At 34.8% G+C, this 23,226-nt stretch overlaps 1 protein-coding gene across 8 annotated transcripts in view; it reads right to left on the bottom strand.

Annotated features, from left to right (window-relative positions):
* ATP7 overlaps positions 1-23,226 on the bottom strand; it is a 63,702-nt gene that overhangs the window by 32,894 nt on the left and 7,582 nt on the right. For 3 of the 8 annotated variants that reach the window (XM_053765772.1, XM_053765771.2, XM_053765774.1), the window contains exons 2-7: positions 17,390-17,556; positions 3,143-3,260; positions 2,523-2,644; positions 2,002-2,123; positions 1,062-1,220; positions 483-568 (exon numbers count right to left, since the gene is read on the bottom strand). In XM_053765772.1, the coding sequence (XP_053621747.1) occupies positions 483-568; positions 1,062-1,220; positions 2,002-2,123; positions 2,523-2,644; positions 3,143-3,260; positions 17,390-17,439 (657 nt within the window). In that variant the 5' untranslated portion in view covers positions 17,440-17,556. Of the gene's footprint in view, positions 1-482; positions 569-1,061; positions 1,221-2,001; positions 2,124-2,522; positions 2,645-3,142; positions 3,261-4,030; positions 4,201-7,069; positions 7,183-17,389; positions 17,557-23,226 lie in introns of those variants that run through there. The other 5 variants (XM_053765775.1, XM_053765776.1, XM_053765770.2 and 2 more) reach the window with 3 other exon arrangements.

Here is a 23,226-nt window from a genome sequence, read left to right on the forward strand (position 1 = left end):
TGTAGTGGTGTATGGGTGTAGTGGTGTAGTGGTGTAGTGGTGTAGTGGTGTAGTGGTGTAGTGGTGTAGTGGTGTAGTGATGTAGTGGTGTAGTGGTGTAGTGGTGTAGTGGTGTAGTGGTGTAGTGGTGTAGTAGTGTAGTAGTGTAGTAGTCTAGTAGTGTAGTAGTGTAGTAGTCTAGTAGTGTAGTAGTCTAGTAGTGTAGTAGTGTAGTAGTGTAGTAGTGTAGTAGTCTAGTAGTGTAGTAGTGTAGTAGTCTAGTAGTGTAGTAGTCTAGTAGTCTAGTAGTGTAGTAGTCTAGTAGTGTAGTAGTCTAGTAGTGTAGTAGTGTAGTAGTGTAGTAGTGTAGTAGTGTAGTAGTGTAGTAGTGTAGTAGTGTAGTAGTGTAGTAGTGTAGTAGTGTAGTAGTGTAGTAGTGTAGTAGTCTAGTAGTGTAGTAATCTAGTAGTGTAGTAGTGAGAAAGAGAGAGAAAGGTACTTACATTAACTTGAGTTTTACTCTTGGCAGGGGTAGGTGGTTTGATACCATCCCCTGACCCTTGATCGCTTCTACTCGGCGATGAGTTTTCTGAAACAAAACATATTTTCATATCTTCTTCATAGTCGTATTTCCTCATGGCTAAGGGTCGTGGTCATTACGTGGGATGGAACACACATAACAAATTTCTTGGCACTTAATGGAGTGGTTTTCCATTGCCTTCTCCATTTCACACACAAGTTGATAATCAACCAGTGTGCAGGTTTCCTCACGATGTTTTCCTTCACCGGAAGCAAGTGGTGGTCGATGAAAACTACTATACATGAGTACACGCTAATAATTATAAATGCGAAAGTCTGTCTATTCCGCTTTCACGGTTAAACCGCTGGACCGATTTTGGTGAAAATTGGTATGCATGTAGTTAGTGAAACCAGTTCAAACATAGTCTACTGTAAATTTTTCAAAAGTCAATAAATTACTATAATGGGGAGTGAAAGTTTGTATGATAATCGTGTCTGTTTCGATTTTGCAGAGAAATTAACGCGGGCGAAGCCGCGGGCGAAGCTGGTAACAAATAAATTACCTGTGTCACCCTTGGACAATATTCTGACATCGAAGCCGAGGTCGTGTATGGTGTCCGCGACTTGCTCAGCGTGTAACGACCGCGATATCGTCACGGTCGCCGTGCCGTGGGCCAGGTCCACCACAGGTTCTATCACACCCGGTAGTTCTCTTAAAGCATCTGAGAAGGAAAAAATCAGCTACAGCATTCCCATAGAGTCTTCAGAGGCCCGTATTAAAATTAACCAAGCCAAACCAAATAGATTTTGTGTGATTTTTTAATAGTAGTAATGTTTTAAAATTTCTTGTAGGTCTTACATTTTTTTATTGATCTACTCACGCCTTTGGCCTGATCTGATTTGATTTGGTTGGTCTGATGATTTGATTGATAGACTGATAAGTCTATCAATCAATCAAATCATCAGACCAACCAAATACTATAGTCTACTAAGTTGGTAAAAGCAAAAAGGTGTTGAAATATTCTACACTGTTTAGATTATAGCAACAATTTGATAAAGTCCTTTTTTTATTTAAAAATAATAACCACGTATATTGTCGACGCATGACATGACACGTCATGACTACGACTGACATCATCAATTCGGTATTCTCCCCTCTAGATATGTTTAATAATAGCTCCATTGGCACCTGTGACATATACTGTCATTCTATCAGAACATTACTTGGTCTATTCAGTAGACCAGAGTAAAAGTGCTTGGGAATATGCTTGACTATTCAGATCATAAAAATACTTATTGGTTTCAGAAGACCATTGGTCTACTCAGAAGACCATAGGTCTACTCAGAAGACCATAGGTCTACTCAGAAGACCATTGGTCTGCTAACTAGACCAACATGAAAATGCATAAAATTAATCATATTTGCTTGATGGACCTATATTACAATGAAAATGGAGTGGGAAGAGTAAAAAGCAGTAGGCCAAAAATGATGAGGACAACTTACCCTGTATAGTGTTGACGCAGGACTGACATGTCATCCCTACGACTGACAGCAGCACCTCGGTCGTCTCCCCGCCAGACATGTCTATCAGCAGCTCGGTCGGTATCTCTTTTGGAAGTAGTTGTCTGGGAAAAAAATGAAACATAATACTTAGGTAGTTGAAGTTTACAATTTAGTATAGTACAACTTTAGTACAGTCAACAGAAGATTAAGTATATCACCGCTATTACCGCGCAAAGGTTTGTACAGGATATAAACCTTTATGGCGCGGTAATAGCGGCGAGTTTACAATGAATTTGGGTAGGTCGACGTGCTGTTGACTGTACAAGTATGAACCTGAGTAGATACGATTAAAATGTTGATAACTCAACACAGCAAATAAGTAATATATAGAAAAAATAAGAATTTTGTGGTCATCTTAAAAGAATTTTCTACAAAATAAACGTTAAGTTAGCGCTTGCTGAAGAAGTACTGAAAATATCAACTTAGTATAATAGTATAACATGGGGGGGGGCTAAGCATACTTAGTCTCGTCTTGTTCGGACGCGGCTTCGAACCCCATATCCTCTATGTGGGAGCGGATAGCCTCAAGCGAGGACACGCGCGGGTCATATCTGAAGTAACCCGCGTTTTCTGATAGCTCCACCTGTAAAAAGAAATATTTTACGTTTGATTTATTTCAATTCGTCTTATATTTTCCTTGCCATAGACAAAGCAGAAATTGTATTTAACCTATTAAAGCAAGCAGAACTGGCATGTTATGCCATTTAAAACCAAATTTCCCCTTGGTCAACTGGACTACTTAGTATACGGAGTAGACCACAAAAATCTCTCTCAAGATACCAAACAAAGACTCAACATAAATAAATTACTAATTAGAAGACCTTTAATCTGTTGAGTAGACCGTACAGAAATTAGAGTAATTCTACCCATAAATAATATATTCTCATCGTCGCACTTCAAAATCTTCAATTTTCAGAAGATCATCTCGGTCTACTTAGTAGACCTTACCAAAATTAAGTAATTGTACCCAAAACTATTTGGTTCTATTAATTTCACTACAAAAACTTCAATTTTCACGACGGTCTACTAAGAAAACCATCACGGTCTACTGAATAGACCGTACGAAAATAAAATTGAAAACCTTAACGTGTTCAACACCAGGCAACTCTGACACGGAGCCCTCTATGCTGCGCACGCAGGACTGACATGTCATGCCATTGATCGGCACTCTTGCTGCCACCAGCTCCGACGCTGGCTCTCTGTGGACAATAGGAAACTACGTTTAGATATGCGTAGATACCATTGAAAGCAGGAGAGCCGAATCTGAGCTCGGCCGCTCAACAGATGCGGAACAAACCAAAATAAAAATAACTTAATTTTAAAAAAGTGAAAAAATCATTTATTTTCTCCAACAATCGTTCGTATGTACACAAGTAAAACAGAATAAATAGGTATAGAGTAAGAATGATTGTGCCGTCATCGATTAATATCGGCCTAATAATATAAAAACAGACTTTGAAAATATGAAACTACCAGATTTTTCCAAACTTAAAACCTAAAAAAGAACTTAAAACCATAGTGCTTCTACGTAGAACGTTATCTTATCTATTCTAATTTTTTGCTAACAAAACCTTGAATTGGCTCGCAGTAGCCAATTTAACGGTTAAGCGGAAAAATTGGTAAATGACTAGTCATTAACTAAGATTTATTTTATTTTATATTCCAAATGAAAAAAAATATCTATTTTTTCTAACCTTACTTTACTCATAACTAACTTTATAAAAAGACGAAATTATGATAAATTTATTATTAAATGAAATAAATGCAGACAGTGATATAGCAGCGCTCAAAAAATTTAAATACAAAAAATAAACACTTGTAAAACAAATACTTGCAGAAGTCCACTTACGTATTGTTAACTTTTTAAGTTAAATTCAAACAAAGAATTACACATATAAAAAAATTTAGTTATTTTACGCCTATAAATTAAACTGGCATATAATAAAAAAATAAGAAAAACCATGCACACCTTTTCAAAAGTTCAAATATATTTCGTAAAACATTTAACACACTTTTACATTCGAAAAATAATAAAAAGAACTTTAAAACTGGCACTCGATAAAACACAAAAAAAAACTATCACGGAATATTTTTACAAATACCAGAAAGGCATACCACACACAAGTTCCATATTCAAATAGCGTTCCGCGTTCCCTATCACGTAACCACAACGCGAGCTGTGTGCAAACGACTATCAATATTATAATGAAATGCAGCGCTGTCTTCGCTTTATTACATAGAAACAATGATGCACTTGACGAAAGGACACGATGCGCGCGGAGTGCAAATTGTTGTCGCTTTTAGCCGCTGCATCGCTTTTTATTTAGTTTGTTTGGTATAATATAATTACACATATTAGAAATCTGCGTTTATATGTAAACCTTAATAATGTGGTAGTTATCTCGTACATTATATTGTTCTCGAAGAAAAACTTGTTCAAAAGAGCACTCCGTCGATTAATAAGTGTTCGATAAATAGACGGCGAAAGATTGTTTCGTAAAAAATCTAATTCGAACAAAAGTTCTCTCTCGAAACTCGACTCTTCATTAATCGAACAATTACTTTCGAAACTAAATTACGCACCAGTGCAAAACACAGAAATTGTGACAGAAACAACTTTATACCATATTTGATACGAATGATTCCATTCTATTCAGCAGCGGCGGACTTTTTCATGTGAACTTTTAAAATATATAGTATTTCTCAAAATGCTACAAACTACTAGCAATTCAGAACGATAACTGCTGAGAAGAAATGTCGACAGAAACAGTAATACTTGTAGTTTTTAAAAACATGATATAAATATAAATAAAATTGGCTACTTTCAAACTAATTCATTTATAAACTTTATTACATCAAATTACAAATTTTATGAACAACAGTTGGAATTAACGCTATGTGGCATTCTCTACCAGTGTAGTTAACCAGTCAATCAAAAATATAAAAAAAATAGTAAATTAGGGTTACGCAATTAATAAAATTGATCAATTAAACGTGACATTTAATTACTGTTTTTGTTCATTTAAATACGTTTATATGTACTTTTTTTTACCCAGTCATGTGGTCAATTCAAACAAGAAAATGTGCTTGTAATAATCTTATTTCTAAATAAATGCCAATACTGGCCACTAATATAAGTAAAAAATTAAAATTCTTTAAGCGCTTTAGCCGCTGTATAAGGCCTTCATAAACTATGGTGTCGTGTGAAGCGCTATGGTTTTATGTTTATAATTAGTCATGGAAAGAACTATATAATAATGACATCACTTTTTACAACAGAACTAAATAATGCAAATTCTATCCTGTTATTTTTTTACAATGCAATATGGTTATAGTCAAACTTATTTTTAAACACAGGCAGTGTTTAAAGCGGTGGTGGTGTAATGGTTAAGACGCCCGCCTGTGGATCGAAAGGTCCCAGGTTCGAATCCTACTCGTGCCACATGAGTTTGTATACCAATCTGACTCATGCATAGTAGTTTTCATCGACCACCACTTGCTTCCGGTGAAGGAAAACATCGTGAGGAAACCTGCACACTGGTTGATTCTTATTAATTTGTGTGTGAAATGGAGAAGGCAATGGCAAACCACTTCATTAATAATGCCAAGAAAGTTGTTGTGTGTGTTTCATTAAACGTAATAACCATGACCCTCAGCAGCTCATCAACGGGTCAACTGATTTGGATGCGGTATTTTTTATTTGATAGATAATTTTTATGCGGTGGTTCTTAGATATGTATGATCAAAATCGGTAAACCCGTTCAAAAGTTGTAGCGAAATGAATATTGAAAGTCGGGAGTTTTTCAATTTATCTAACAAATAAACTTGTTTTAAATGCCATATAGTTGTATTGTGTTAAAATAAAATGTATAAAATGCATTCACACAATGAAACACGATAATCAAACGTCACGATCAATTTTATTTGTACTTTTATGAGAACAAAAAAATAAATATATATTTATATTTATTAATAAATATATATTTTTTGTTCTCATAAAAGTACATATTGGAATAAAAAATCCGATCTTTAGGTAATTAGATCGCTTTTTGACTCTAACATTTATGACGTTACTTGTGGCCACTGTCATACACAATACAATACAATACTCTTTATTGCACCAAAAGCGAAAATTTACAAAAAAAAAAAGAAATAATCATACAAGCCCACGAAAAAAAAGTATTTGATTTGAGTTTATGGCAACTACCATATTCTATTTATTTTATATATTATTATCTATATACAACGGTACACAAATATGTATCCTTTTAAAGTATTTAATAAGAAAAAATAGGCACTTACAATAATTTCTTAGAGAAACACAATATTATCATCCTAAACACGTTGACTCGCATTCGTCAATCTCAATCTCACAAAACTTCAAACAATTCCTGACAAGCGTCTTCCATCCATCCACGAACACATCACACTCGGGTTCCTGGTTCAGGAATGCGTTGAGATCCGCTCGCATGCGGCACAGCGGAGACTGTGCATGGGATACAGTGCGTGTATGAGGTGTTGCGAACAGTTTTCGTGGTTGACAATTGCTCTGTAAAAGGCTTCTATTAGGTGCATGCAACAGACATAACTCATTATGAAGTTCATAATGTGATGTCTCCCCAAAAATGACTATTGTGTTCGTTTGTCCTGATTGCCCAAACACTTGAGCTGACGGCAACCACAAAGGACGCCATTTAACTATCCCATTTTTGGGATGATATGATCTGACTTTATTTCTAATGCCATCGACACGCAACGAAGAATTAATAAAAATAAATAATTAAAATTATCACGGACAATAAATTTATCAGCGATTTCTTCAGGCGACCTTGTGCCAAATTTTTTTAATTGATATATTTTTTAATCCCTTCCAAAACTTTCAGACATTTTGTCGAATGGACCAATCGTGTTTAGTTCAAAATTATTCAAAGTAAATAATAACTAAACTTCACCACCAAAAACTATTCCTAAAGATAATGAAAAAATAATAATAAAAAAAAATACTTACACGAAGAAATTAAAATTCGAAAGTACTGGCAGGCGAACCGCGCTCAACTATTCTAAATTCAAATCTCCACACATTCAAATGGCCGCCCTCTTTCAAAATGGCGGCGGTGTTTTCAAAAACTGCTTAGATTATACAACATTACAATATTTTACAATAACATTGATGTTTGTTTAACTTGTACGTATTGTGTAATGTCTTATAATACTCACATGTTATTACTAAGGTAGCTTCAAAACAATCTATATAATTCTACACCCGCATAACATCTTTTAGTCCGCGGCATTGCGCGTTAATTTATTGATTGAATTTAACGACCTCGGTGTGAGGTAGCGAACCAATCACATCGCAGTGTGGTTGTCGCTGCGTCACAATGACGCAATGTGATTGGTTCGCCGCGTCTCACTTCGAATCGATTCGATGGTGAGAAGTGAAATGTTAACCCGCACTTCGCCCACCGATTACTGACTTCCGTTGAATGAATGAATGAATGAATGAAATTTATTTGCTTAAATGTGGTACATGAGGTGAAATACATAAATTTTAGTTCGCACACTTAGCCGTTTCTGGCATGCAAAAAGTAAAATTATTTATATGCATTACATGAGTCAAAGTTATTACTTACAATTACAAAGTCAATTTAAATATGATTTTAATTTTTCAGGATGTAGAACTGATGTCTAAGCGTAACATATGTCAAACAAAAAAAAATATATAAATGTCAATAATCAATACAAACAGCAAAATTAAATTATATTATTTGAATAAATTGAATGACTAATTGTAATTTGGTTCTAGGAATTCATTAATGTTATAAAAACTTTTTTCTATTAGCCAATCCTGGAATTTTCTTTTAAACAATCTTAGAGGTAGTTCTTTAAGTTCATCAGGAACGTTATTGTATATTTTAGCACACATAGCATAACAACCTCTAGAACATATCATAGATCTACTAGCGGGCAACAATAAGCGGTTCGGATATCTGCAGTTATTATTACAATGATCGCCTCGTTTCCTGAACAGGTGCATATTGTTTTTAACAAAGACGCAAGTTTCATAGATATATAGGCCAGAAAGAGTCAGAAGTTTAAGTTCTTTAAAGAGTGTTTTGCAACTGGTGAGAGGAGGAACGTTACAAATTGCTCTAACACACTTCCTCTGGATAAGAAAGAGCCTCTGTATATCTACCGAATTACCCCACAACAGAATTCCATATCGTAGATTGGAAGCAACATATCCGTGGTAGGCATGCAGTGCTGTTTTTTGGTCAGTTATCATAGTAAGACGTCTTAAGACATACACAAAACGATTTAATTTTAAGCAAATTTTATCTATGTGCTGTTTCCATGTACAACACTTGTCCATAGTTATCCCGAGAAATACTGCATGATCTACTTCGTCAATTGCTTCATTATTAATAGTCAAAGTTAAAGTTTGTCCTTTACCACCTCTATTATGGAATTGCAGATACTTCGTTTTAGATGTATTAACCTTAAGATTATTAGCTTTCAGCCATTTCGCAATGTCTGATATAGCTTCGTTTATGTCCTTATTATAAGATTCTTTATTAGAGCACGTTGCATCTGTTTCCGAAAAGAACTGTTGAAATTTGTTAATTGGTTAATTACTGACACTGGTGTCAGATTTTATTCCGCCGATTTAAGCCGATCTGGCATGATAGGGACCGACACTGTTTAAATGAGTTTCTTTCGGCATTTCTTCTCAGCAGTGGTCGTTCCGAAATGCCAATAGTTTGTAGCTTGTGAGAAAAAGTGCCTGTGAAGGTCTAATTTCTGAATAAATGATTTGAATTTGAATTTATTCAAGTCGTAACTCTTCTGACATAACTTTTACGAGTACCTATCGCCATCTAGTGTCAAACGATCGCATAAACACTAGAGTGGAAACTGTACAACCAGTATGCCGGTTTCCTCACGACGTTTTCCATCGTGAACACTACGAAAACAATTATACATAAGTTAAATTGATATACAAACTCATGTTGCCACATGCTAGTAGGATTCGAACCTGGGACCTTTCGATCACAGTCGGTTCGAATTTTGAAAGTAGGTACATGGGATATCAAACGATTCTTAATGAATTAATCAGCTCCTGCGAGTATCTTTGTCCATTAAAAAGGCAATTATAATATAATACTCGTAATAATTGTTCGCGCCGTCCAGTTAACTATCCCCGAGATGCCGCCCCCCGCTTCATACATCCCCGCGAGTGTTGTATATAAGCTCGCGCGCGATTACCCTCTCTCTCTTCTCATAACTAAACTTGGTGAACACTTATATATATATAAGTGTTTATATATATATATATATATATATATATATATATATATATATATATATATATATATATATATAAAATATATATATTTATATATATATATATATAAGAAGAAGAACACTTATATATATATATTTGTATCTAGTAAAACATTAAATCTCAAGTACTGTATGCAAGTTATATTTTTCATTATTAACCTGATCGCAAGACACCTAGGCTCCAACAATAATAATAATCTTTATTTGTTCAAACAATCCACTCTATCAACATCTAATGGCATTGGATGATGGCATGGCTACATTTTATGGCATTGGATGATATATGACGATGTCCATAGACTTATAGTATAGATAATTATAACAGACACGCATGAATCCTTATCATATGCACCATGAGTCAACTATACTTGCCTCTAAACATTGTACCTTTTACAATAAGATAATTTCCCACGGTAAAAATTAAACTAATGTGTCCGTCGGAAACAATCACGAAACGCCAAGGACTTCTGAAATTGTAAGCTTTCCTAACGTATTTAAAGGGTTAATACCAGCGTTTAAAGGGTTAAATATGAATATTAACTAAATTTTTACCGTAAAATGCTAATGTAGCGATATCAGCTCGATTTTTACCGTGACTATTTTTCACCGTGGGTGAGAAGCCAGAGTTTAGTAGTCTAATTTTTATTTTTTTAAAATGAGTGGTGTCTACGCCAGTACACCACAACACTAGGCGCGTCACGCCCGCGACCCCTCGCGCGGCAGCCAATGGCTATCGAACACGACAATTTAAATTTTATTCCTGCGCGAATTTTCCTTTTCTTCCTGTGTACAAAAGTTGTAGCGAAGTGAATATTGATAGTCAGGGATTTTTTAATTTTCTAACAAATAAACTTGTTTTACAGGATTTCTTTTCAACTTCTCACCGTACTTTGTAACTTCTTGTATGGCGAGCTTTTAATGAGCTTAAAAGCGAAAGCAATGACCTTGTGCTGTGTCCACCATTATCAGAGCAATTAAGTGATATGGTCAAGTTACAACGCCAACTCTATGTGGTGGTGATAAAGGTTAAATTGCAATGACCTTGAGTAACCTCGTGTTTTTTATCAACAATTTAACTTGTTGATATGTTCTTGTCAAAGATGTATTAGCGCCCAACTTCATTCGTTTAGGTAGCACAAATTTGTAGACAATCCAACTAATACTATAAATGCGTGAGGATGTGTGTATGTTTGTTACTCTTTCACTCCAAATTTACTTGACGGATTGTTGTGAAATTTGGTAACACGGATAGAATATAGGTAACCTGGTATAACATAATATAGGGTACATTTTATCTCGAAATTTCCACGGGAGCGAAGCCCCGGGGCGCAGCTAGTGTTCCATATACCTATTATTCTGTCTGACACATTATTTGACATATTGACATTGTCTACCGTATCCATAAATTTTAAGATTCGGGAAAGTATACCGCTAAATAGATTATACAAGTTTATTTGTTAGACAAATTCCTGACTATCAATATTCACTTCGCTACAGCTATTGAACGGCTGAACAGATTTTGATCAAACATATCTAAGAATCACCGCATAAAAATTAGCTATCAAATAAAAAAAACCGCAGCCAAATCGGCTCACCCGTTGATGAGCTACGGTGCCACGTACACAGACAGGCAGACACACTTAGCGGTCAAACTTAAAACACCCCTTTATTTGCGTCAATGCAGTGCAACGTCTACTGAGTTTCCTTATCGTGATAAAGTATTTAATACACTAGATGTTGTCGTTCCCGTGGGAATTTTGAGATAAAATATAGGAATCTAGGACAATGAACATTCATTCGTTCAATTTTTGAAATCATTTCGGTGATTTCCGAGATTACCCGCCTCAAACATCCGAACTCACAAATGCTTACCTCTTTATAACAATAGTATAGATATGTATTAGGGTCTCTATTGGTTCCTCTAATTTTTTGTATCACTAATCTAGGTTGGTACACAAACTTTTTGCTTCAAATTTTTTCGTATATTTTCATTATTCTTAATTTAGTACAGCCAGTTTTTGATTCCCCTAACATTTTACCGCTGTTCATTTACTTCCCAAATTAGTCAGTAGTCCAAAATAACGTATTACTTCTAATATTCATAATGGTTTAATTATGTTTCTCAATAAACAATTAAGTACAAAAATAACAACGCCTAATATTTATTAAATAAATAAATAATAAATAAATAAATATATTAAGACAAATCACACCGATTGAGCTAGCCCCAAAGTAAGTTCGAGACTTGTGTTACGGGATACTAACTCAACGATACTATATTTTATAACAAATACATATATAGATAAACATCCAAGACCCGGGCCAATCAGAAAAAGATCATTTTCCATCATGACCCGACCGGGGATCGAACCCGGGACCTCTCGGTTCAGAGGCAAGCACTTTACCACTTCGCCACCGAGGTCGTCAATTATTGTGCAATGATATTTATTTAACTGCCATCATGCATAAGTATAGGCTCTTCCCAACCTAACCTAACTTTTTGGACACATATCCAAACCTAACCATCGTATCTTATGTCGGCATAGTTTGAAGCTCCGCTCGCTTCGCTTGGTGTGTTCACAATACTAACCTAACCTAACCGACACAGCTAGGTTTGTTATCTAAATGTTTTTTTATTGCGGGGGGCTGCCGCCCCCCTGCAACCCCTGACCGGCTTGAGTTTTTAACCTGTTGTTGTGTGTACATTTCGAAATTATTATTACATACATACATTTGATATGAGAATATTGTCTCAAATATTATTAAACTAGTTTGCTGTTAAGTCTAAAGAAATAAATTCCAAACGATTTTAGGATGTCTTACAATAGAGAGTCTAAAACAATTTTAGCTAACAATTACAGGGCTAAATTATAAAAGTGCAGAAAAATCTATTAGATTAGATAAAAAATGTGCGTTGTAATACTAGCTTTTGCCCGCAACTTCGTATGTGTGTACAAATCCGTTTCGTGTGGGTATTTCGGGAAATCCCTTCTTAGTGCTCCCCTACACACCCCTACAGAGAACCTACACGCCATGCTCGCTCTCGTGGCTCTTTCGAGGAATATCATAAGGCGTGGAGTATCTATGTCTGTACACACTAAGAATTTTACTAGAAAGTATTACAGTTATCCATTACACAACGTAGTCACAGTCGACTGAATCGGAAACGGTGTCCGCCAAAATCCGTTTAGTCAACTGTGATCACATTGTATTATAGAAAACTGTAATTGTTTCTACTGATATTTTGTATATAGTGTGGCAAAATCTGTTAAAATCTTTTTTATTTCTCGTTAATGTACAAAATAAATTGGTAAAAATGTCATGGCGGCGCTAGTGTGCGCCTTAAGCTGATACATGACTGCACACTAGCGCCACCATCACATTTGTGCCAATTGCTTTTGTTTATCAGCGAAAACTAAAAAATCCTGTTTCCAATTTATTCTACACTAGATAAAGGAATTTATTGTAAAGTATTACAGTTTTCCACTACACAGTGTAGTCACACTCTACATGGAGATTCATTTGGTAAAGTGAAAACGAACATTAAATAAATATATTAGGATATTAGGACAAATCACACAGATTGAGTTAGCTACAAAGTATGTTCGCGACTTGTGTTATGGGATACTACACTATGGGATACTATACTATATATATTTTTCATAAAACTACTATATTTTATGAAAAATATATATATAGATAAACATCCGAGACCCGGGCCAATCAGAAAAAGATCATTTTCCGTCATGACCCGACCGGGGATCGAACCCGGGACCTCTCGGTTCAGAGGCAAACGCTTTACCACTGCGCCACCGAGATCGTCAGTAAATCTATTTTAGTAAATCGCGCAATAATAAGCCCACGAGAAAACTCAATTGAGCAGCCATCTTGGAATGTTTATAAAACAAATGCTTTGTTTACGATACGAAAGAAAAACGGAAGTGTTGTCACGTTTTGGGATTTAATGAATCGGTTACATGGTGGATTGAATGTGTAGGTACGGGCACAGCAATTTTCGGTGGTTTTCTGCTGTTGTAAATCATAGCTCTTTCTAAAGTCAATTATTCAGAATTTAGATTTTCACAGGCATTTTTTCACGTCAAATTTGAAGGAATATTACAACAAAATTAAAAAAAAAGCTTGCCTGCTCCGGACTCCTTGCGATGAGCCCTTTAATTTGATTCCCACATTGTAGTATACGAAAAAAAAAAGATTTTCACCAAGTCCAATGTCGCCATGTTTGTTTTAACGTCACCTACTAACGCTACACATATACATATATTCATATATATATATATATAACTTAATATAATACTACTACTACTTTTGACTATATACATTATGTACTTTGATATATTATTAGAAAAAAAAAACATTGTAAGAAACAATAATGGTAAGCCGATCTGGCATGATAGGGTATGATTGATATGATTCTTCTCAGCAGTGGTCGTTCCGAAATGCCAGTAGTTTGTAGCTTGTAAGAAATAACTATAAATATAAAAATTGACGAGAAAAAGTGCCTGTGAAGGTCTAATTTCTGAATAAATGATTTGAATTTCAATAAAGATTATTACATACAAGAAACCTTGCAGTCGGGTGAAAAGCTACTTTTGCGAAATAAAATTTTATTTGCATTTTTTTTTTCAATACATCGTTGAGTTAGTATCAAATAACACAAGTCTCGAACTTACTTTGGGGCTAGCTAGATTTAAATTATTTATTATGGAGACACCACACCGAACTATTACAATATTGTTTGTGCCAATATCTCACACTAGCTCCAAATTGTCGCCAAACAGTTCGCCAAACTTTGGCGGTTCGGTATACATTACTGATTCTTCACTGCGGTAAATAAAAGCTCTCATATTAACTACGCAATGTTCACGCATTTACGTCGGCACGTGTCCGAGTTCGGCGACTGCGTGGAGCTGGCATCTTAAGCTCGGAAGGAATCCATGGTTTTATCGAGTCACGCCCACATTCAATATGACAGGAATTTTTCATTAAGACATCGCGATCTTAGTGGCATTCGTCTTGGTGCACCCGTTTCAAAAGATCTTATTTTAGAAGCACTTATACAGGGTCACTGGTATCTAACGCATAACCTTCCAAAGGCGCATAAGGTACATAGAGACCTCTTTTTTAGTTATGTCGTTTCTATAAAACTCTATTCGATTCCGCTACATAACGCTACTGTACTGTCTCGTGTTGCTCGGCTATTACATATATTAGGCATTGTGTAGAATCGCAAATTAGATTGTTTTTGTTTTTATATGAAAAAAATAAACAATGAATCACGAGAAGTCGTAGAATAAAAGTTGCTAGTTTTGATGAACCCGAGTATTCTTTAGGGGGCTTTGTGTTTGATACCAGCAACCCTGTATAAAGAATCCTTTGTAAACCAAACCCTATTTAAAAGACATAAGTATAAGGTACGTACGCGTTTAGCATATTGTGCAACAAGTTTATTTGTTACACAAATTAAAAATCCCCGACTTTTAATATTCATTTCGCTACAACTTTTGAACGGCCGAACTGATTTTCATGAAACATGGCTAAGCACACTAGGGACAAAATTTATTTATTTATTTATTTATTTATTCATTCATTCATTCATTCATTCATTCATTCATTCATTCATTCATTCATTCATTTATTAAGGATGTTATTTATTTATTTATTTACAAAATTATCTATGACACAAAAAAAAAACTAAACGAAAATCGGTTTATCCGTTTTGTAGCTACGATGTCACAGACAGATACACAGTTACACAGTTCTTTTGAGATAAGAATGTTTAAGATAGAGTTTATCGCGTTACAGGCAAACGCGATGGGGGACATCTTTATAAAATACTAGCGGTAGCGGTACCGTGTGAATTTCTCTGCAAAAGGGGAACAGACACAATTTTCATACAAAGTTTCACCACCATTATAGTCACTTGGGGGGTAGATCGTTGAAAAAATAAGTAACCTATGTTTGAACTGGGTGCTTCAACTGCATGCATACCAAATTTCATCAAAATCGGTCCAGCGGTTTAACCAGACAGACAGACTTTCACATTTATAATATTAGTATGGTTGTAAGGTTATATTTTTTTCAAAATCAAATATTTACAGTGACCGCGATAGATAAGATTTGATATTCATCAATATACATAAAGCTCTTCCGTTACTGACTGACAGACAACGTACAGCCGAAACTACTGGGCGTAGGAAGCTGAAATTTGGCATGTGGGTTCCCTGAGGAGTGTAAGTGGAGCACTAAGAGGGGATTTTTGGAAATTCTACCCCGAAGGGGGTGAAAGGGGTGAAAAACTTTTATATGAAAGTTCTACATCGGAAGTTAGTGACTTGAAATATTTGGATCTTATAGTTGTTTACGACAAAATAATGAATTGATCAATTTTTCGGAAAATTAACCCTCAACCCCTTCAAAAGGGGGATGAAAGATTATATGGGACTTAATACATTTTTTCAAGATAAAAAGCTGAAAATTGGTAAACATACTCTTCATCATTTTCCCTAAGGAATGAGATGAGACTTTACTATGAAATTCACACGGGCGAAGCCGCAGGCAAAAGCTAATATTTTATGATTCAACAACGACGACTTTAACGGTATAAACACTTTTGTAATCATCCACTACATATATATATAATGTGCCTTGTCGTTTCCATGTGAATGAAAGAGATGGCGAATTATCAGAGCCCTGTCAATAGATAAGAGATGCCGATATGTCGTTATCTATGTAGTATAGATAAATAATATCATATTTGTTATAATATGTTCTAGTAGGAATATTTAAGCGAGGTCCTGGCGAACGAAATCTTTATTATTTAACTAGATGCGCGTCCCGGCTTCACACGGGTAAAACCATAAAAAATATACGCGTAATACTTCCTCAAGAATCACAGTATCTATTTCAAACAAATGTGGTTTTAAAGATCTAAGCATACATAGAGACAAACAGCTGGAAGCGTCTATGTTTTATACTATGTAACGTAACTAGCTTTTGCACATACTCGTAACAAAATAACTCGAGTTCTAAGCAACGTGTCGCGATGAAACCTATATACCAGATTTTAAGTTAGACCATCCGCTACACAACTGTTAAAACCACATCAAATTCCAACCAGTAGTTTTTACGTTTTGCGCGAACAAACATAGTAGCCCATATTAAAAGCTTTCCACTGCTGGGCAAAGGTATCTCCTAATTTCTTTCACACAGACATTGTGGGAATTTCGGGACAAAAAGTACCCTATTTGTTATTCCAGGTTATATTCTGCACGTGTACTAAATTTCATTATAATACGTCCAGTAGATTTTGCGTGAAAGAGTACACAAACAATTTTAGCATTTATAGTATTAGTGGGATACATATTCTTTTTCAGAAATGTATTTTCATTATACATCGGGGCCGCTAATTTATATAATTTATCCACAGAAAATATTTTAAAATACTAAATTATAGCACAGTTAAAAGTTGCATTTTTTGTAAATATTTAATTTGTTAGTATTTAGATAGATAGATAGATAAACTCTTTATTGCACCATTCACAAAGGAGTACAGTTGCAACAAGATATTCAAACATAATGAGTGCAAAGGCGGACTTATCGCTAATGCAATTTCTTCCAGCCAACCTTAATGTAATTAGTTTTAATTTTATTTATTTGGTTTTATTATTCCTCTTATAAGGATAAACTAATCAATACCTGCCTATGTAAAATGTTAACGTATCAAAAAATAAAAAATAAACGTAATTTAGCTTTGCAACATTTTCTCCTGAATTTAATATTAAATTTAAGAATTTAAGAATTTTTTTAAATTTTATATTAGGACAAATCACACAGATTGAGCTAGCCCCAAAGTAAGTTCGAGACTTGTGTTATGGGATGCTAACTCAACGATACTATATTTTATAACAAATACATATATAGATAAACATCCAATACAATACATATTATATCATAATAATATCCTTACCCAATCTCCAGGTCGTCGAGCCGCTGGTACTTCACCCCCCTCGAAATCATGTTGTCTCTTTCACTCACACACTAAACACTAACACTGTCTCATTCTACTAATCTTGTATAGTATATCTGTTTAGATTTCTGAACTGTTTTTTTTTGCGAAATTTATCATTTAAATCACTGATATTTATTAACAAAAACAGAAATATAATTTAAAAAAAGCTAAAAAAAAACGCTTTAGACGAATCGAGACAATGCTTTTTCCTAATTTTATTATATATTTCACGTATGTCATAAACGACCACTATCACAATTCAAAAAAACATTTTTTATATATATATTTAACCTATATATCGACTATTTATAATATTTGTCAATATATTAGTATTAAAACTGACAATATATTATTACTATCGAAGAGAAATCACGTTAAGAGCTAACAAAACCACTCACACATACTATGATTTTCATACATAATGTTACGTAGTGGGGCCGGGTGCAAAGGAGATGTGCGCAAAATATATATATATGTATATATATAATCTACGCTAATTGGATAATACTTGTGGTATAGTGATCATATGATTTAGCATTTGGAAATTGGGTTTGACTCCCTGTGCGACGTATAAAATAGAATTTAAAATTATCTGTCAGGTTAAGAATTTAATAGTGTTAAATTATTTTATTTCGGCAGTCATTTGCAATGATAGTAGTTTGTAGCTTTATTGGCGTTAAGTGCGTGTGAATGTCTAATTTATGATTGTTGGTTTTGTGTTGTGCTCGTTGTAATTGTGTGTAAGAGTTTAGTGTCTCACTAAAAGTTGTTCAATTTTTTAAATGATTATCTTCTTAACGATTTTTCATAATTAATATAATGTTTCGAAAATTGTGATCACACACACTTTGTACCGTCTCTCAAGCGCCTCATTTTGGCGATAAATGGGTGAGTTAAATTTACATATAGCCATCAAAATAAAGGCTTTATATAGTCTGCATTGGAACCTCTCGCGTGAATTTATTTCCTTGAAAATAATCAAACTGAAATCTCAGCCATTCTTTTATCGCTTACTAGCGGCCCGTCCCGGCTTCGCTCGGGTAAAAACATAATCAATTATACACCTAACCTTGCTCAGGAACCACACTATCCATTGGCGAAAACCTCATGAAAATCCGTGCAATAGTTTTTGAGTTTGTCGCGTACAGACAGACAGACGAGGCAGCAAACGTTGTTTTATAATATGTAAGCTAGCATAAGGATGAAATATTCATTTCAAAAACGAATTAGTCGTTTAGTAATTATAGTAACTAATTTGATTTTAACTAGTGACCCGTTCCGGCTGCGCCCGTGTTAAACAATAATAAATTTAACACATGAACCTTCCTCAGAAATCATATTATCACTTAGTGAAAAATCGTAAAAGTATTGTTTTTTTTAGTTTGCCGCGTTAATAAAGACAGACAGTCGGGACAGGGGACTTCATTTAATAATACATACCTACCTTGTCTATGTATCTACCTACATATTTGTAAACATAACAGAAACGTTACATTACGTTATTCACAACGCAACTGCTCCGTAACAGAGAAAGTGTGTGAGAGAGACAGCAAGGGCGAGAAAAGGATGGAAAATAGCACTTTCGCAATTCGATACAGTTTTCTGTACGACCTTACGTCTTCGAGTTTGACCAACTTTTGAAGAGATTTTTTAGTTAAACTTTGATGAATATAGAAAACTACCCGCCCCTCCCGGCTTCGCTCGGGTAAAAACATAATAAATTACACACTTAAACCTTCCCCACGAACCACACTATCGTTTGGTGGTAACCGCATGAAAAACCGTGCAGTAGTTTTTGAGTTTATCGCGAACAGACAGACGCGGAAGAGAACTTTATTTTATGTAAGGATATATGAGTACATAAGACAGAATACAGAATGATATATAATTAAGGCGGAATTATCCCATGAAGGGATTTCTCCCAGTCAACCGATAGTAAAATAAATATATCTTAACTAATATAAGAAAAGGAGAGTATGACAGGGGAAAATTGGAAAATCACGCGGGCCAAGTCGCGGGCACAAGCTACTCCTTGCTAATATTACAAATGCGAAAGTAAGTTTGTTTGTCTAATATCTAATATTTAATTCAGTCTGTTTAATTTCTAACTAATATTATATGTGCGAAGGTAAGTTTGTTTCTCTTAAACGTTTACTCTTCAAGCTCTATCTACTCGACCAATCTTCTTGAAATTCTGCATACACATAGTTTGAAGTATGGAGAAGAACATACCTTTCATTACGGAAAATTAACGCGGGCGAAGCCGCGGACAAAAGCTAGTTATCAATAATCCTTCTAACATTAACAACGCGAAAGTTTGTATGTTACTTCATATCAGCAGCAACTTTTGTATAGATATTTGTATAAATATCTGTATCACAGAATTGAACCAATGACATGCACGTTTTCGAAATATATACCTATATATATATATATTGCTTTAACGCTTGTTTTGTTTTTAAATATTTCGATCGATCGAATGAGTTCCTTCTTTTGTTTTTCGTTGAGTTCGGAAACCGCCCGTAGGGTAACATGACCATTGGACGTCACAATGACAGATATACTTGACAGCTGACGTTGTCAACAGGCACGACCATAGATTAACAACAAAGGGCTTTCAAACGTACAAAAAAAAACAAAAGAAGGATATACGATACGATCGATCAAAATATTTTTACAAAAACAAGCGTTACAATATCAAAACAAAACTAAGTCGGTCTTCCAAACGGTGTTACAATAATGTTTATTAAATATTTTAATTGTGATCAGTTAATCATTGAAAAACAACAATTGTATCAACCTCACGGACATAAACTAAATTATATTTCTACCGCTATGTCAATACACTAGAAAATCAAAATCAAAATCAAATCATTTATTCAGAAATTAGGCCTTCACAGGCACTTTTTCACGTCATATTCTAAATTAAATGATGTTTACCAAACCTACAAACTACTAGCATTTCGGAACGACCACTGCTGAGAAGAAATGCCGAAAGAAACTCATTCAAACAGTGTTGGTCCCTATTATGCCAGAAGGGCTTACCATTTTTTAAATATAAATTTATGTATAATTTTTTATCAGTAATATAACATTGTACTTTATTGTGTACTTACACAATAAAGTACATGGTCAAAAGGTATACTGAAACATATTATGATTGTGATCAAGTGCTGATGAAAGGAATATATATATATATATATATATATATATAGAAGTTGACCGGGGCCTCGCTCCCGTCGGAATTTTGAGATAGAATACCGCCATAGCCTATAGCAACCTTTCGAATGGTGAAAGAATTTTTGTAATCGGTTCGGTAGTTTCGGAGATTACCCGCCTCAAATATACAAACTCACAAACGCTTACCTCTTTATAATGATAGTATAGATACGTCAATTATTATTCACCGAATGTTCCAACTTCGAATCCCGGCCGGACAAATATTTGTAACTATGATCAGAAATATTTCTCTGCGGTTTTGAGTGTATCGGGGTAGATTCTGTGTTTGTGTTCGTCGGTGCCGCGATACATGCTTACTGCTTAGTGTGGGCCGTTGAGTGTGTCCGTCCGTAAATTCATTTAATTCCGTGAGGAGTAGTCTCATGAACAGAATTCTCAAGGGGATTAGATGATAAATTATATTATCACCCAGAGTGCAGGTTTCCTCACGATGTTTTCCTTCACCGGAAGCAAGTGGTGGTCTATGAAAACTACTATACATGAGTCAGATTGATATACAAACTCATGTGGCGCGAGTAGGACTCGAACCTCGCACCACCGCTCCTAAAAGAAATAACGACATTTGAAACAAAAAGATTTTTGTTTTGCTAGTATTTTCCTCAATCGCAACAAAAAACTTGTTTTGTAGTATTCTTCAAACGATCTTTGAGGAAAACCTAAAACTATTAAGACGAAGAAAACTATGTATATATACAATGGACGAGTGAGATACAATATCTCCATACAAATCCCTAATCATTCAAAAGGCTAATCTATACTAATATTATAAAGAGGTAACCGTTTGTTAATTTGTATGTTTGAGGCGGGTAATCACGGAAACTACCGAACCGATTTCAAAAATTCTTTCACCATTAGAAAGGTACATTATCCAAGATTAAATATCTTATTGTTCTTATTCAATATATTATATTTATATCAATATACAAAGTGACAGATTGGGCGCTTTGTCTCGTTTCTCCTCGTATATTTCTAACTAGGGGCCCGTCTCTGCTTCGTTCGGTACCATAATAAATTATATTCCATCCTTCTACAATAATCACACTAAAATTATTAACACTTATTAAACAAATCGTCATCTGTTGCGTAGTTTCAAAGATATAATAAATTCAAATTCAAATTCAAATCATTTATTCAGAAATTAAACCTTCACAGGCACTTTTTCTCGTCAATCTTTATAATTATAGTTATTTCTCACAAGCCACAAACTACTGGCATTTCGGAACGACCACTGCTGAGAAGAAATGCCGAAAGAAACTCATTTGAACAGTGTTGGTCCCTATCATGCCAGATCGGCTTACCATTATTGTTTCTTACAATGTTTTTTTTCTTTCTAATAATATATAAAAGTACATAATGTACATAGTCAAAAGGTATATCAAAACAGGTTATGATTGTGATCCGAGTGCTGATTATAATATATATATATCGATGTGAAAGAACAATTAACTTACATGAAAATATATGAGAAACGAGATGACCAGTTCCCTCTGGCAGCACCCGTTCACGAGTATAGGGACCTCGAATACCTATAGGGACAGACGGGAAGCGGGAAGGGACTTTGTTTTATAATAAAATAGCGATTGATCTTTACATTATAACAAGACTGTAGTATAGGTACTATATATATCTATATATGTATATCTTATCCTATTCCGAATGTCCCCGGTTTCATTTGGGGTTGTGACGCCGTGAAGCCCGGGATCAGCGTGAAAAATAAACTTTGAAATTTAAATTTTGAAGTTTCCTCTGCGATTTAACAAACGACCGACCGCCTGTCTCTCCTAGGGTTATATACTATTGTTATTATAATGAGTGCCAAGGCTGTGTCTCATACGACAATCGCAGGAGGATATGGAGTAGTCCTTTTAGGGCGGAACCACACGATGTATCATTAGCAATATGACCAATTGTGATATACTTATATTGTTACATTACTGATAAAAATTATACATAAATTTATATTTAAAAAATGGTAAGCCCTTCTGTCATGATAGGGACCGACACTGTTTGAATGAGTTTCTTTCGGCATTTCTTCTCAGCAGTGGTCGTTCCGAAATGCGAGTGGTTTGTAGCTTTGGTAAAAAACATCATTTAATTTAGAATATGACGTGAAAAAGTGCCTGTGAAGGCCTAATTTCTGAATAGATGATTTGATTTTTGATTTGATTTGAGTTTTAACAGCTGTATCACAATAAATATTGGTATTTAGGTCACAATAATTATTATATAAACGGTCAATAACCCTAATTGAAAATATCGTTAGATGTTTACACGATGACAAAAAAGGACAGTCATGTTTTATGAGTGACTTTCAAGATAGATAAACCGGCCAAGTGCGAGTCGGACACCAATTACGCCTTCTAATCTTAATCCTATTGATATTGTAAACTAGCTGCGCCCCGGGGCTTCGCTCTTGTGGGAATTTCGGGATAAAAAGTACCGTATGTGTTAATTCAGGTTATATTCCCGAGTACGTTGTACATGTTGCTATTGAACGTTTAGTCTATCTCTATGACAGATTTCATCAAAATCTGTCCAGTAATTTTGAGTTATTC

The sequence above is a fragment of the Plodia interpunctella genome, chromosome 28 (assembly GCF_027563975.2).
Source record: "Plodia interpunctella isolate USDA-ARS_2022_Savannah chromosome 28, ilPloInte3.2, whole genome shotgun sequence".
Classification (NCBI taxonomy): Eukaryota; Metazoa; Arthropoda; class Insecta; order Lepidoptera; family Pyralidae; genus Plodia; species Plodia interpunctella.